The 16,297-nt window shown below is 39.1% G+C and overlaps 1 protein-coding gene and 1 long non-coding RNA gene across 3 annotated transcripts in view; one reads left to right on the top strand and one right to left on the bottom strand.

Moving 5' to 3' along the window:
* The window catches only part of C19H1orf21 (chromosome 19 C1orf21 homolog), a 262,347-nt gene that overhangs the window by 213,275 nt on the left and 32,775 nt on the right, over window positions 1-16,297 (top strand). The window contains exon 4 of the mRNA XM_055233513.2: window positions 10,598-10,674. Within this exon, the coding sequence (XP_055089488.1) occupies window positions 10,598-10,674 (77 nt within the window). The remainder of the gene's footprint in view (window positions 1-10,597; window positions 10,675-16,297) is intronic.
* The window catches only part of LOC129458033 (uncharacterized), a 34,198-nt gene that overhangs the window by 11,931 nt on the left and 5,970 nt on the right, over window positions 1-16,297 (bottom strand). The gene's annotated exons all lie outside the window — the stretch shown is intronic.

Here is a 16,297-nt window from a genome sequence, read left to right as displayed (position 1 = left end):
ATGAGCCACTGAGCCCAGCCCAAGATTTTCTTAAAGTAGAGATTACCCCTCGTGTGAAAGATTTTTTAAAATTAGGAAACAAAAAGTCAGAAGGAGCCAAATCAGGACTGTAGGGTGGATGCCTAATGATTTCCCATCAAAACTCTTGCAAAATTGCCCTTGCTTGATGAGAGGAATGAGAAGGAGCCTTGTCATGGTGGAGAAGGACTCTCTAGTGAAGTTTTCTGGGGCATTTTTCTCCAAAAGCATCGGCTAACTTTCTCAAAACACTCTCCTAATAATCAGGTGTTGTCATTCTTTGGCCCTCCAGAAAGTCAACAAGCAAAATGTCTTGAACATCCCTAAAAATTTTTGCCATGACCTTGACTCTTGACTGGTTCACTTTTGCTTTATGTAGACCACTTCCTCCTCTTGGTAGCCATCACTTTGATTGTGCTTTGTCTTCAGGATTGTACTGGTAAAGCCACGTTTCATCTCCTGTTACAATCCTTTGGGGAAATGTGGATCAGGTTCTTGATCTCACTTATTTAAAGTTTTCACTGAAAGCTCTGCTCTTGTCTGCAGCTAATCTGGGTGCAACAGTTTTGGCACCCATCGAATAGAAAGTCTACTCAACTTGAATTTTTTAGTCAGACTTACATAAGCTGAACCAATTGAGATGTCTATGATGTTGACTATTGTTTCTGCCGTTAATCATTGGTCCTCCTCAAATATGAAAAAGATTGATTTTTTCCTTGCATATTGATGTGGATGGTCTGCCCCTGTGGGCCTCATCTTCAACATCATCTCATCCCTTCTTAATATGAATTATCCACTTGTAACCTGCTGATTTCTTTGGGACATTGTCCCCATAAACTTTTCATCAAGCATCAGTGATTTCACCATTCTTCCACTTAAGCTTCACCATAAATTGTTCTTGCTTCAGTTTTAGTAAAATTCATATTGCTCTGATAGGGGCTGTTTTCAAACTGATATCTTATCCTTCTTAGTGCCTTGAACTAGATTCTGTTCAAACATGTTATAACTAGTCAGTACAAATTTATTTTGGTAGAAAACATTTTGAGATCCATGCGTAATTTTTTCATAATACATATTTTCCATGAACTTTTTTGAAAACCCCTTATATATTTTTTTCCTGTCTCTTGAATTTAGATGTGGTCCTGTGACATGCTTTGGCCAAGTAAGTAGGAACATCTAACCCTTGCTGAACTCCCGCCTTGGTGATGATAAAAGCACCTGTTGACATGGGGCCTCCATTAACCCAAGTCACTGGGTGATTAGATTAAGCAGAGCCATCCTGCAGCCTGTGCTGCTCGTGTAGTGTGTGCAGGAGATAAACAATTAATATTGGCTGGGCGTGGTGGCTCACGCCTGTAATCCCAGCACTTTGGGAAGCCAAGGCAGGTGGATCACCTGAGATTAGGAGTTCCAGACCAGCCTGACCAATATGGTGAAACCCCATCTCTACTGAAAATACAAAAATTAACCAGGCATGATGGCATGCATCTGTAATCTCAGCCACTCAGGAGGAGGCTGAGGCGGGAGAATCACTTGAACCTGGGAGGCGAAGGTTGCCATGAGCTGAGATCGTGCCACTGCAGTCCAGCCTGAGTGACAGAGGGAGACCCTGTCTCAAACAAAAAAAATTAATACTGAGGGTCATTTTTTACTACAGCATAACCTACCCTATTCTGACTGATAAAACTGAATGTGGTTCTTCCAAGTTCATTGATTTTCTGTGTGTGTATATAATACTTTTTTGAAAAACTTGGAGATATATTATCTTTTTAAAACAGCCTTAACTTATAATTCCCAGTGGAATTTATATCATAGCTTGTTTATTTTAATTATTGACATGGTGACTTAATGACTTTTAAAAAATTTGTTGGTATGCAATCAAATCTGTTCTGAGCAATTTTTTACAACTCTGTTTACTTTCTTAAGATTGTAAATGTTTGCAGTCTACCTTGAAAAGCAACTTTGTGAAAAATGTTAGGTGCTTTAAAACTGATTTGCCCCACTTCATGTTTGTTTGATATCAAATGAGATACATGGCTGTATTTTAATTTGTAGAAAAATGACTTCCAAAAAGCCGAGACTTTACATGCCAACTTTATTACTACTAAATAATTGTAACAAAATACTAATAACTCTAATAATCTCTGTGGACAGGTAATTGTAATGGAAGTGTTGACTTCAGGTAATTGTATTGATACTGGTGCCTTGAGTTAATAGTTGAATCTGGCAGCTTGGGCCTTTTCATTTGTAAACATCCCGAAATTCTGAGCGTCAAGGTGGCTTCTCTGATCACCATCATTCAGAAGACAAGATAAAATTCCTTTGTATTTGAAGGAGACAGTGTCCTATCTCATGTTAATACCGCCTGAGAAATCAAGTATAAGACATCAAATGGGATTGTTTTCTTAGAGATTACATCCTATGGGTTACTCCCCCAAAGCTAGAATTATTATTTATTTCATAGCCAAATTTTTAAAATGTGTGTGTACTTCCCCACAAACCTCTTGCTTCTAATTGTCAAATTATTTTTTCTGGTTTTCATGTGCTTCTGAAATGCAGTTGTGCAAATGTACACACACACATGCTCATAGTCTGTGTGCAGGGCACACCCTTTGAGAGTCCCAATTTAGTGCTTCTGTGTCTCCTCTCTGTGTAGGGCACTCATTAGCAGTCCCAGGAGCCGATACTCTAATCCCCACTACTTTTCTCTAGGCCTCCAGCATCTATCTGGCCCCTGAGATTTCTCTGTAAGACAGACTAACTATTGCTGGACCCAGAAAAAGAAAATGAGATCCCTCTCCACACTATCAATTCAGAACCAATTTGCAAAGGGAACCTTACAGGGCAGCAGCTTTCTTAGACTAAGTGGGATAAAAAAGGTAAAGAAGTGACAGGAGAAAAGCAGTTCCATTCATTGCAGACAATTGCTTTCAGTCGGCATCCTGAACATGGGTGTTGTTCCCTTCAGAATTAAGAAGGTGAGGTTTGAGGGAAATTTTTTTGTTTGTTTTGTTTTTTGAGGCAGAATCTTGCTCTGTCACCCAGACTGGAGTCCCATGGCTTGATCGCAGCTCACTGCAACCTTCACCTCCCGGTTTCAAGAGATTCTCCTGTCTCAGCCTCCCAAGTAGCTGGGATTACAGGCACATGCCACCACGCCTGGCTAAATTTTGTACTTTTAGTAGAGAAGGGGTTTCACCATGTTGGCCAGGCTGGTCTCAAACTCCTGACCTCAGGTGATCCGCCTGCCTCGGCCTCCCAGAGTGCTGGGATTACAGGCGTGAGCCACTGTGCCCAGCCGGGAATGTTTTAAAGAAGATCCTCTTGGTATTTTCACTTTCTCTTTGGGAGATACCAAAGGGAATAAGGGATTGGGAAGCTTGCGACAACAGCATAAGTATAGTGAGTTTGACTGTCTTCAGCATCAGAGAACCTAAGAAGAGAATGATCAGTTTACTCTAGACACTGACAAGTATATTCTATTCATAAATAAAATTACTTCAAGCAAAGGAAAAAATTGTTTGATTTGCTGTTTAAATAAATCTGTCACTACCTGACAGTAGTTTGCAAACATTTTTGAGAAATGGATGTTTTTCCCAACTGATGGAGCCCCTAAATATTAATAATAAAAAAAGTTAAGAGTTTGCTGGTCTGGTGGGTCTCCCTGTCGACCCTGAGACAGCTCCACGGAGCCCCAAGGCTTAGGTTGAAAGCTGGCTCTGTAAGAGCCAAATGGGGAAATACTAAGTGTAAAGGATCTTTCCGCTGAAATAGACGTTCTCAAACTTTTTTGAGTGAAGAATAACCTAAGACTCTTGTTTAAAATGCAGATTCCTGGGCTTCACTTCCACAGACTCCCACTTGGGATGTCTTGAGTGGGGCCTGGGAAACTATTTTAACACACATCCCAGATGATTCTGATTCAAGTGTGGATGGCTGATGAATAACGAACTGCCTGTGGAGACCCTGTCAAAAGCCTTTATCTTAGTCGCAGTTGGTCTCAGTTTGTTTTAGGGAGCATACTTAGTTCACAAGCGTCAAATACCATCAAAATAGTTTTTTCTTGCTAAGAGAAACAATATCTTAGTTGCTTCATCTGTCATCTCGTATTTATTCTCTTCTTATTTCTGGAGCACCTCAGATATTGCATGGCTCTCAGCCCCCTCTGCTGGGTCTGCTTCATCTGAGCTGCTGCTGATAGAGAACCACGTGTCTCACTGCTCCCACCACTTTCTCCTTCCTCCTCCATCCAGCCCTGTTGGTTTGTTTGCTTGTTCTTCTTTTTTTTTTTTTAAGAAAGCAGATCTCTTTAAACCTACCCTTTCCCAACACACAAATCCCAAAGTAGAAGTTAAATGTTTATAAACAAATATAAAACTGACTTCTTTATGCAAATGTGCCAACCAGTAAGTTAAGTATACACATGCTCCCAAGGTGGATTTTCTGGAGAATACACCAATATGACAAGCCTTAAAAAATCATGTTTTTCAAGTAAATAAAGCCCACAATGAGATTCCACTACACACTACCTAGAATGACAATAGTTGGAACGACAATGCCAAGTGTTGGTGGTGCAGATGTGGAGAAACTACAGCCCTTGGGCATTGTTGATGGGAATGTAAAATGGGGCAGCCACCTTGGAAAACAGTTTGGAATGTCTTAAATAATGAAACATAAACTTACTATGTAATCTAGCAGTTCTACTCCTAGGAATCTACCTAAGAGAAATGAAAACATGTCTACAAAAAGACGTCTATCTGAATGTTCATAGCATTGCTATTCATAATAACCACAAACTGAACACAATATCAGTGTCCATCAAGGGATAGGGAGAGGAACAAAATGTGGTGTATCCATACATTGGAATATTATTTAGCAATGAAAATAAACTACTGTTATATGCTACAATTTGGATGAATCTCAAAAACATTATGCCAAGTGAAAAATGCTAGGCACAAAAGGCTAAATATTGTGTGAATTCATGATATGAATCTAGAAAAGGCAAATTTCTGGAGACTGAAAGCAGATCTGTGGTTGCCCAGCACTGTGAATGAGAGCAGAGAACACCTGTAAATGGTGATAAAGAAACTTTCTGGGATGATGGCTCTATGTTGAAACTGGATTGTGGTGATGACTGCATAGCTCTATAAATTTACTAAAATTATTTAATCATATGGTTGTAGTGGGGGAATTTTATAGAATGTAAAATTTACCCCCATAAGGCTGTTAAATATTTGTTTTTAAAAATAAGGCATATAGCATAATTAAATAATTAATAGTTCTTTTCTGTGCAAAAGAAATAGAGAGGCGCTATGGTCAAAGTGTGGTCTGGGGGTCCCTGAGACTTTCTCAGGGAGTTCTTGAAGCCATTTTCCTGATGATACTAAGAGGCTGTTTGCTTTTTTCATGGTGTTGACATGTGCACTGATGCTAAAACAGCAACAGTAAGGTAAACTGCTGGTGCCTTAGCCCAAACCAAGGCATTGGCATCAAACCTTATTAGTAGACATTGTATTCTCCACTGCTGTTTTCACTTAAGAATGCTCTCAATGAAGCAGTAAAAATTATTTAATTTTATAAAATGTTGTGGCTTGTGTGCATACCTTTATTTAACGTTTATTTTCAGTTCAGGGGGACATATGCAGATTTGTTACATAGGTAAATGCGTGTCATAGCGGTTTGTTGTACAGATTATTTCATCACCCAGGTCTTAAGCCTAATACTCATTAGTTATTTTTCCTGATCCTCTCCCACCTCCCACCTTCCACCTTCTAATAGGTCCCAGTGTGTGATGTTCCCCTCTATGTGTCCATGTGTGCTCATTTTTTAGCTCCCACTTATAATTAAGAACGTGTGATACTTGGTTTTTGTTCCTCTGTTATTTTGCTAAGGACAATGGCCTTCAGTTCCACCCATGTTCCTGCAAAGGACATGACCTCATTCTTTTTTATGGCTGCATGGTATTCCGTGGTGTTTATGTACCACATTTTCTTTATTCAGTCTACCACTGATGGGCATTTGGGTTGATTCCATGTCTTTGCTATTGTGAGTAGTGCTGCAGTGTACGCGTGCATGCATGTGTCTGTATGATAGAACAATATATATTCCTTTGGGTATATAATCAGTAATGGGATTACTGGGTCAAATGGTAGTTCTGTTTTTAGATCTTTGAGGAATCGCTACACTGTCTTTCACAATGGTTGAATTAATTTACACTCCCACCAACAGTGTATAAGTGTTCCTTTTTCTCCACAACCTCAATAGCATCTGTTATTTTTCGACTTTTTAATAGCCATTCTGACTGATATGAGATGGTATCTCGTTGTGGTTTTGATTTGCATTTCCTAATGATCAGTGATGTTAAACTTTTTTTGTATGATTGTTGGCTGCATGTCTGTCTTCTTCTGAGAAGTGTTTGTTCGTGTCTTTTGTCCACTTTTAAATGGGGGTTGTTTGGGGGTTTTTTCTTGTAAATTTGTTTAAGTTCCTTATTGATGCTGGATATTAGACCTTGTCAAATGCATAGTTTGCAAAATTTTTCTCCCGTTCTGTAGGTTGTGTGTTCACTCTGATGACAGTTTTTTGTTTGTTTGTTTGTTTTTTGCTGAGCAGAATCTCTTTAGTTTAATTAGATCCCATTTGTCAATTTTTGCTCTTGTTGCAGTTGTTTTTGGTCTTTGTCATGAAATCTTTGTCCATTCTTATGTCCAGAGGGCTATTGCCTAGGTTGTCTTCCAGGGTTTCTATAGTTTTGGGTTTTACATTTAAGTCTTTAATCCATCTTGACTTAATTTTTGTATATCGTGTAAGGAAGGGGTCCAGTTTCAAGCTTCTGCATATGGCTAGCCAGGTATTCCAGCACCATTTATTGAATAGGGAATCCTTTCCTCATTGCTTGTTATTGTCAGGTTTGTCAAAGATCAGATAGTTGTAGGTGTGCAGGCTTATTTCTGGGTTCTCTATTTTGTTCCGTTGGTCTATGTGTCTGTTTTTGTACCAATACCATGCTGTTTTGTTTGCTGTAGTCCTGTAGCATAAAGTCAGGTAGCGTGATGCCTCCAGCTTTGTTCTTTTTCCTTAGGACAGCCTTGGCTATTTGGCCTTTTTTTTTTTTTGGTTCCATATGAATTTTAAAATAGTTTTTTTCTAGCTCTGTGAAGACATTGGTAGTTTAATAGAAATAGCACTGAATCTATAAATTGCTTTGGGTAGTATGGCCTTTTTAACAATATTGATTCTTCCTATCCATAAGTGTGGAATGTTTTTTCCACTTGTGTCATCTCTCATTTCTTTGAGCAGTGTTTTGTAGTTCTCGTAGAGATCTTTCACCTCCCTGCTTACCTGCATTCCTAGAAATTGTGTGTGTGTGTGTGTGTGTGTGTGTGTGTGTGTGTGTGTATTGTGAATGGGACTGCATTCCTAATTTAGCTTTTGGCATGACTGTTGTTGGTGTATAGGAGTGCTAGTGATTTTTGTTTTTTGTACGGGTTTTTTTTTTTTTTGAGACGGAGTCTTGCTCTGTTGCCCAGGATTGCAGGTCATAATCGATTCTCCTGCCTTAGCCTCCCGAGTAGCTGGGATTAGAAGCACACACCACCATGCCTGGCTAATTTTTATATTTGTGTAGAGATGGGGTTTCATCATGTTGGCCAGGCTGTTCTGGAGCTCCTGACCTCGCATAATCTGCCTGCCTCAGCCTCCTAAAGTGCTAGGATTGCAAGCATGAGCCACTGTGCCCAGCCATGGTATACATTGATTTTGTACATTGATTTTGTATCCTGAGACTTTGGATGCATATCTTTTTAATAGCCTGTGTGATGAAATGGGAAGTATGCATAAAGCATTTCTTCTGCATGTCCAAGTTAGATGGTTATCATGGAGAAAAGCATCTCTGTAATTGATTGAGTTGAAAGCTGAACTAGGAGTTGTTTTTTATGGGACATCGCTATTTTAAAAATATATATCTCTGGCAGATAAATTATGCATATTCAGACCTGGTATTTGGTAAATCATTTTCTTAAAAAAGAATAAGAGAGCCTGACACTTCAAGAAAAATAACTGATAGATCTCTTGCCAGTGATAAAATTCAAACTTTAAACAAAATCTAGAAGTTTGGAAAACTTATATTCACTACCATGAGCTTGACAGCTTCAGTCAATGGTTTTCTGATGAGATTGATGGTGATTTTAACAAATGGGATTTTTTTATGTTGTACAATGAAATGTGTCAAAATTTGGAAATTATAGGTAAAAGGGTCTTGATACTAAAAAGTTTGAGAAATGCTGGCCTAGTAGCGAATAAACTGGAGTTTGGGGCCAGACTGCTTGGGTTCAAATCCCCGTGCTACTGCTTATTACTTGTATGGTCTCAGGTAAGTGCTTCACCGCTGTATGCCTGAGCTTCCTCATCTGTAAAATGGGGATAATAATGGTACCCATCCGTGAGAGGTATTGTAGGCATAACAGTGAGTTAATATATATAAATATTAGTGAATGTTAAAATGAATTAATATTTGAAAGTGCTTAGAATAATGCCTGACTTACAGTAAGTGCTCAGTGAGTGGTTATTATTGGTCTTGGTGAGTGAAAATTTGTAAAACTGAGCAAACACATTGTAAATACATAGTAGAAGAAAGTTTTTTTGGAATTATATGGGAAATCCTAAACTGCTTTTCTTCCTGTTGCCTCTGTCTCACTTTTGGCCCTGGAAGCGCACTCCTGGGAGCGATGCTTTACTGAGGGCCGGCTTCTTCTCAGTCCTGCTCCTTCTCAGTCCTGCTCGTCCATTGAGCCTCTGTTGTTTGGGGAGATCCTTCCTTACTTAGCAACCACACAATGGGTTTTTAAGAAAGACTTGCTGAGGCAACATAATTTTCAAGGGTACAGTTAAATAAATGGAATATAAACAACATACCACTGTATATCCTTTGCATTTTTAGAATTAGAAGTCACTTTCCTGCCTCAGCAATGTTTAAAATTATAGTGCATTTCTTTTAAGCTCAAAGAGTTGTGGAAACTACGTGAAAGAGAAAGCGGATAAGGTCTTGTTCATTTTCAGTGTTTAAGACAACATAAGATTTAAAGGAGAAAAGGACCAGCTTGGAAGGAAATTACAGCTTCAGTCCTACAAAGACACTACATTTGAGCTATTCTTAACCTCTAACTTTTAAAAACATGTGAATGACTTGTTGACATCGTTCATTCATTCACCAGTATTTGCTGAGTGCCTCCCATGAAGTGCCAGGCCCCTTACCCCATGTGGTAAAGAAAGGACGTGGGCCCTGCCCTTCTGGTGTGAGTGCATTCAGGTTTTCTAATTTTTCCCACCTGCTTTGTAAAAGATTAGGAGTGTTCATCTGCTGTTTCCTGACATACGTCAGCAGACAGAACAATATGTTTTATCCTTCTTAAATGTTCATGAAAACATTCTCTTAAGTTAGTATAAGGTAAAGAAGATAAGATAGACTGCAAGAAACTTATGATTGTTTCTTTTCCTAAAAGAAAACAAACAAAATCACATATTTTTTGGAGTACTGATGATAGGCACATAAGCTCGTGTTTGATGGTTAATAACAAACAACCAGAATATGTAAGTCATTGGAGTTTCACTGACTTAAGTGGCTTCTGCTGTTCTCGGAGAAATAGGACCTCAAAAAGAGCTCATTTGAAGGGAACCATCTGTTTTATGTGTCATCCCACATCACTCTGCATGTGATGAGAATGTTGCATTGGCCCATGGCAGTTTTTATTCCTCACTCTAGATTTGGCCTTTAATTGTGGCCTTACCTCAAGTTCCTCGAGTGTATATAGTCACCCGTTACATAAGTTCAGAGTGGTCTTTCCTTTCATTTCAGGGGTATGTTTTGTGAGCAAATTATAAAGCACCTTGAATATCTTTTTAAGATGATGTTGAAAAACACAGAGCAGTGGTATTATTGAGATCATGTCCTTACTGATATACTAGCATTTTAAGATTTGAGAGTATTTCCTTCCCATGTGGCTAGTTATTGGGAATAAGAAATTAGGTCAGGCTGAAAGCCAAAGAAGTGTTTCTTGAATACAGGCTAGGATTGAATTGTAGTAATTCAATTGAATTCAATCTCAGCATTTGTCGTGAGTCTTAGTCATGTTCCTGTTCCTGTCATGGCTAGGGCCTTCAACAAACTTTACATCTCAGTAAGTGCAGTTGTCTTTGACAAATAAATTGCACGGAAGTCAGTTAACCTGAGCAAGTGAACAAAGGCTGTGATTGTATTGCTGCTGTTTCTCTTGATACTAGATCTTCTGTTCTTTGATTCATTACTATTAGTGTTAAAGAATTAAATATTAACTGTACATTGTTTTCTAAACAGAGTCACAGTTGTTATAAAGCTAATTTCTCTTTTCATAGCAATGCTCCCTGTTTGGCAGGTTCTGCCTGTTCTGTGTGTCATCTTTGCAAGGACTTTTGCCCTTGTGAGGTAACCAGCCGTAGTATAGGGCCCCAAACAGATTGAACCTTTCCGTGATGAAAACTCATACACTTGTTTAATTGTGGATTCTAATCCTGTCTTTTACATGTGTGTGTTTATGTGTTTCAGGAAAAAAGTGCCAGCTCAAATGTAAGACTTAAAACTAATAAAGAGGTTCCGGGATTAGTTCATCAACCCAGAGCAAAGTAAGTTCTAGTTTCTGTTTTCCTTATATAGTCGGCCTTCCATATCCATGGATTCTGCATCTGTGGATTCAGCTACCCATGGATCAAAAATATTCAAAAAATAATAATTCTACAAAGTTCCAAAAAACAAAATTTGAACTTGCCACACACCAAGTACTATGTTGAATTCATGTGAATGAAGTGATGTGTAGGCACTTCATTAGGTATTATAAGTAATCTAGAGATGATTTAGAGTATATGGGAGGATGTGTGGGGGTTATGCAAATACTATACCATTTTATATCAGGGATTTGAGCATCTGCAGATTTTGGTATCTATCTGCAGGGAGGTCATGGAACCAATCCGCCACAGATACCAAGGAACAACTGCATTGTTTTTAAAGCTAAAAATGTTTTCAGAGGGAGTTCCATTTTGCCTACCAGATAATCAAGATCTAATATAAAGCTTTAGTAATTGAGAAAGTGTGGTTTGATGTAACAGAACAGAATAATGAAAACAGACCTACAATACATGACAAAGCTGACTTTGTAGGCCAGTTAGAAGAAAACAGAGAAGACTATCACTATGACCATGAGGTAGGGGAGAATTTTGAATAAGACACAAAGGATGTAGTTCTTAAGGATAATCATTAATTAATATGACTGCATTAAAATTAAGAAGCTCTTAAAGGTAAAACCCAAATGTCTGTTGAAAACATAGGTCGGGCCGGGCACGGTGGCTCACACTTGTAATCCCAGCACTTTGGGAGGCCAAGGCGGGCGAATCACGAGGTCAGGAGATCGAGACCACGGTGAAACCCCGTCTCTACTAAAAATATAAAAAATTAGCCGGGCGTGGTGGCGGGCGCCTGTAGTCCCAGCTACTCGGCAGGCTGAGGCAGGGGAATGGCGTGAACCCTGGAGGTGGAGCTTGTAGTGAGCAGAGATCGCGCCACTGCACTCCAGCCTGGGCAACAGAGTGAGACTCCGTCTCAAGGAAAAAAAGAAAATATAATAGGTAACTGAACCGTGGCATCCAAACTGTGGGAATACTATCCATCAGTGAAAATGAGTGTCTATAGGTACACATCTCATGATGGAGGAATCTCATAAGGATGAGGCAGTAGAGTAAGCAGCGATACATGCCTACATGTGGTTTCATTCATATGAAGTCAAAAAACAGACAGACTAAGGCATAGGTTGTCTGTTAGTATATGGTAAAACAATAAAGAGATATAAGGAAATGAAAAGGCATTAAGTTCAGAATATTAGTTATTTCTGACCAAATGGAGGACAATGGAACCAGAGGCTCTATTTCTTAATCTGGGTGCTAATTACATGAATGTTCAATTGTTATTTTGCAAAAAAAAATGTACAAATAACATTATATGTCTTCTGTGTGTTAGGTATATCACAATTGGAAAGTTAAAAAGAAAAGAAAAAAATTATCTTGAAGAAAAAGATTATATCACATGAGGATCTATAGAGTGCCTAATACATTTTCCCACTTATAGTAGAAACTTGAAAATATGATTGTCGATTACCAACAGATGACTATCCCTAAACGTTTCATTTAAAAGGTCATTGTGTGTTCAAAAGTTAAAAAACAATAATGAGTAGTTTTCTAGATTGTTCTACAACTGACTCTAGCCTTAATGATAAAATGTACTTTGTATGACTTTGAAGCTGTCCTCTCCTTCAAAGAGGCTGTGTTATCCCAGAGGCTACAAATCTCTATTAGTGTTTCACCTAAATGGAGACAAATTTCCTGAGAGTACCGATGACACTGGTACATTTGACACAGTCACCCCTAACCCAAAATAAATTTGACTATTACATATGTGTATTGATAGCCCCATAAATCAAAACCATAAGCAGAAGAAGGTATGTTATCTCTGGTTCTTCCAGAAAATTGTGACAAAAATTACCTAACTCATAATCGCTTTACCCTGGCTCAGTGTCTGGAATCGCTGCAGCTATGAGCACTGTGGTGTCACAGTTAGGAGACCTCAGGGGGTAGATAATGGGCTCTATCATTTAATTTTTACTTTCAAAGAAAACCGGACATGTTAAAATCCACTTACCATTTGCAATGTCAGTGTAATGACGCGGCTGATGTTTTCACCCTCAGGTAAATGTTGTGCTATGGCCACAGCCTCGCTAGCCCACCTTACTGCTGATCACTTTCATCCACTTTATCTGCCTTTGGGGACAGCAGATATCTGATAACACAGCCAAACCACCTTATCGTCCAGGATGTCTGAAAAATGCTATTTTAAAATGCTTCCCTTATCTCAGAGTTATAAAGAAGATCGAATGGAGGAGAATTTCTCTTTTCTGTTTGAAAGAATACTTACTTAACATTGACACCCTGAAGCAGCACGCTTCACAGACTGGCGTGTGCTGAAGCTTTCAGAGGAGAAAATTCTGTTTTCCCCACAGCAGCATGCTTGTGTGTGTGTGTGTGTGTGTGTGTGTACACACGTGTGTGTGTATTTCAAACTGTGAACAGAACATTGGATTCCTGGAATTCAATTAAGAAATCTTTCTGGAGGGCCAAGAGAAGAGTTTTACTTTTCCTACTTGCTGACATATAGGATCAATTTACTATATTGATGCATAAAATAAGATGAGGCTTCTTCTTCCCCATGAGTGCAAGGACAATCCCATAGCATAAAGGCAGATCATCCTCATACCACCATGAAGGCATGTCATCCTCATACCTTCATTTAATGCTTTAATTTGATATCGGGCAAGTGACCTACTGTCTTTGAGCTTCAGTTTTCTCAGAGAGAAATGGAAGTGAAAGATCCTGTCTCGAGCTGGAGAACAAATGAAATAGGGTATACCCACTGCTTATGGCATTGTCTGGCACTTGGTAAAAATGCCTTAAATATTAGAAACAACCCAAATGCCTTTAACAGGAGGTTGCGTGAATGCACTACACTATAGTCACACAATGGGATATTAGTCAGCAGTTCAAACAAAGGCACAGCAGCAATGCACAATATTGGATGGGCCCTAGCAGTCTAATATTACAAGAAAAGAGTAAGTCCTGAAAGATTACATAGAACATGATGCACTCTATAAAGTTAAAAACAACTGAAATAATCCGTCTTTTAAAGGCACACAAAGAGATGCATTAAAACTATATAAAAGCAAAGTGAGGGAGTGATAGTTACATTGGGTTTTGGGAACACACACGCAGATGGGAGCTCACATGGAGTCAGTTGTGGGTGGTTGTCAAGGTCCTCGCTTTTGTTTTTTATTTTGGTTTCACAGGTGTTTATTATACTACTTTAAAAAAATTAACAAAATAAATAAAAGTGAGCTATGCATGAATTATTAGTAGGGGTCCGTCACAGAATGAGGGTTAGGATGAATCTACTTCCCCGAGGTCCAATTGAAAAATGATGATCATGAAGGAAAAACTGTGTTCAGGCCAAGGTTTACCAGGAACCCACCTGGTAATTGAATTTCATTTTTGCAGAGGAGGCAGAACTTTACCCCGACCCTCTCAGGATTTCTGGCTGGGCCTGAGAGTTAAATTGACATGAGACAGATTTAACAGGAGAATATATATCAATTTCTACATGTACATGGGAGCCCCTATAAGAAAATGAAGACCCAAGAAGTGACAAAACCCACATATTTGTATACTAGGTTGAACAAACAGAGACAGTTATGGAAAAGCACCTGAAATATGTGAGGAAACTAAAGGAAGAAAGGAATTATTTTAACAAAGTCTCTTAGTACAGAATTCTCTTGGCCTTGACTCCCTGTCTCTGGTGATGAGAATGTTTCTTTCCTCCTTGTGTGGGGAGGGCATTGTTCACATGGGAGTTTCATCTCCTTCTTTCAGGAAGAAAAGAGGTCAGAATTCCCCTCCTGCACCTGCTGTTTTCAGTTGTCTTTAGCTCAAAATAGTCCTTATGCCAAAGTGAGCGTATTTTAGGGTGGCTTATTCTGCCAGGCTTCACGGGTGAGGTGTTAGGGAATTAGAACTTTGCCTCCTCATACTTTTGGGCTTAGCTTTTTATCATTTGCAGATTTTATTTTTTTAAGACACTAAAAGTGAAAGCCCCATCCATATCTTTTAGCTCTAGAGCCCATTTTGCCCACCATTCATTAACTGGTTTACTTTGCATTAAGATGCCATTGTATTGTCATCCCTGGTCCCATAAAGCTGAGAAGTCTCAGGAAGAAGAGTGTTTGAGGGTGCAGAGTTAATTCACAAGAGCTTTGCCAGCACTAACTAAGGGCACAGGGAGTGCTCCAGTGCTGCATTGAGTTTTCCAAGGTTGAGTTTTAGTTACGAGAGAGAAATAGGAATTACTAAAATTATTGAGCCTTATTGGTTAAGTCAGGTACCAATGTGCAGGCTTTTGTAAGTGAATTGTAGTGAATCTTTTGTAAGTGAATCTTAAAATCAATTATTCATCCTTTATAAATTTAAGTCATAAACAATTCAGTGATCCCTTTTTAATATCTTGAAAAAAGATAGAAAAGCCAGTGAGCTTTTCCTCATCTCCCCCACTCACAGTCATCAAATTGTGCATCAGAAATGATTTTAGAATCAAGTCTTTATGCAGGAGCTGTTTTCTACAGTGCAGTTTGTACTCTTGAAGGTAAACACATATTCATGGCGCTGTGTGGATAAGTTTCTTCCACATGGGAAGAGGGGACCCATTTTTATCTAGACAGGAATCTGTTGATATGGGGAAATTTTTATTTCATCAGAATAAAAATTCTGTCTCTGCTCCATTGAAGAAATTTCTCTTCTTCTCTCTGAAACAATCCAATGGAGAACAGCAGAGTAGGCCTCATGCTTTCGGATGACACCATTTCTGAGACGATGCACAGCTGACCTGTGTGGGCATTTGCTCCCCCAGCAATGTCTGACACACTTCCAGTGACAATGCAGGTTATCTAGAGGAGCCTGTCTGGTGCATCAGGCTCCCTTCCATTCAGTCTTTTCTAACACAACCCATGCACTGTACTTCAAGATGTCAAGAGAGTGACTCAGTCTGGTGTGTGACTCTTCTTCGTGGGTTATAAAATGTGGCAAATGCAGGCAGGCATGTTCTAATGTTCTTAGACAAAGAAAAAGCAGGAAGCATTTCTATATCATGGGAAACACAAAACTGAAATCACTGAGAGTTTTGTGGTTGCTTGCCCACATAAGCATCCCGAGGTCCTTAGCCACCACTGCTCCTGATAGGGATCCCAACCCTGTGATAAGTGCATTCTTGATCACAGAGGTTGCAGATACATTTGCAGAGTTACTTTTGTTTAAAAATGCCCCCTCTTGTCCCTCTCATGTGCATATGTATGAGTACTGACCAAACGTCGCAGTTTTCATGTTGTGGTATTTAAATAAAGGAGGTAATGGAAGTTAGTGACAATCATAGACAGTAGAAAGGACATCAGTGACCAGCCCTGGTTTTATAGATGAGGACTCAGGCCCTGCACATCACCCATGCTGACAAACTCTGCTGCTTCAGCAAGGGGTTGTGAATCACATGAACTTAAATAGGGGGACTCTGTCAATTAATTAAGAAATATTTTTTGCCCTCCTGCTATATTCAAGGCAATATATGCTAAAAACTCCAACCAGAGAGTTTTCACAATGAACGTCAGATCCT

The sequence above is a fragment of the Symphalangus syndactylus genome, chromosome 19 (assembly GCF_028878055.3).
Source record: "Symphalangus syndactylus isolate Jambi chromosome 19, NHGRI_mSymSyn1-v2.1_pri, whole genome shotgun sequence".
NCBI classification, from domain to species: domain Eukaryota; kingdom Metazoa; phylum Chordata; class Mammalia; order Primates; family Hylobatidae; genus Symphalangus; species Symphalangus syndactylus.
The sequence above is the reverse complement of the archived record's forward strand: the minus strand, read 5'-3'. Positions and strand labels throughout refer to the sequence as shown.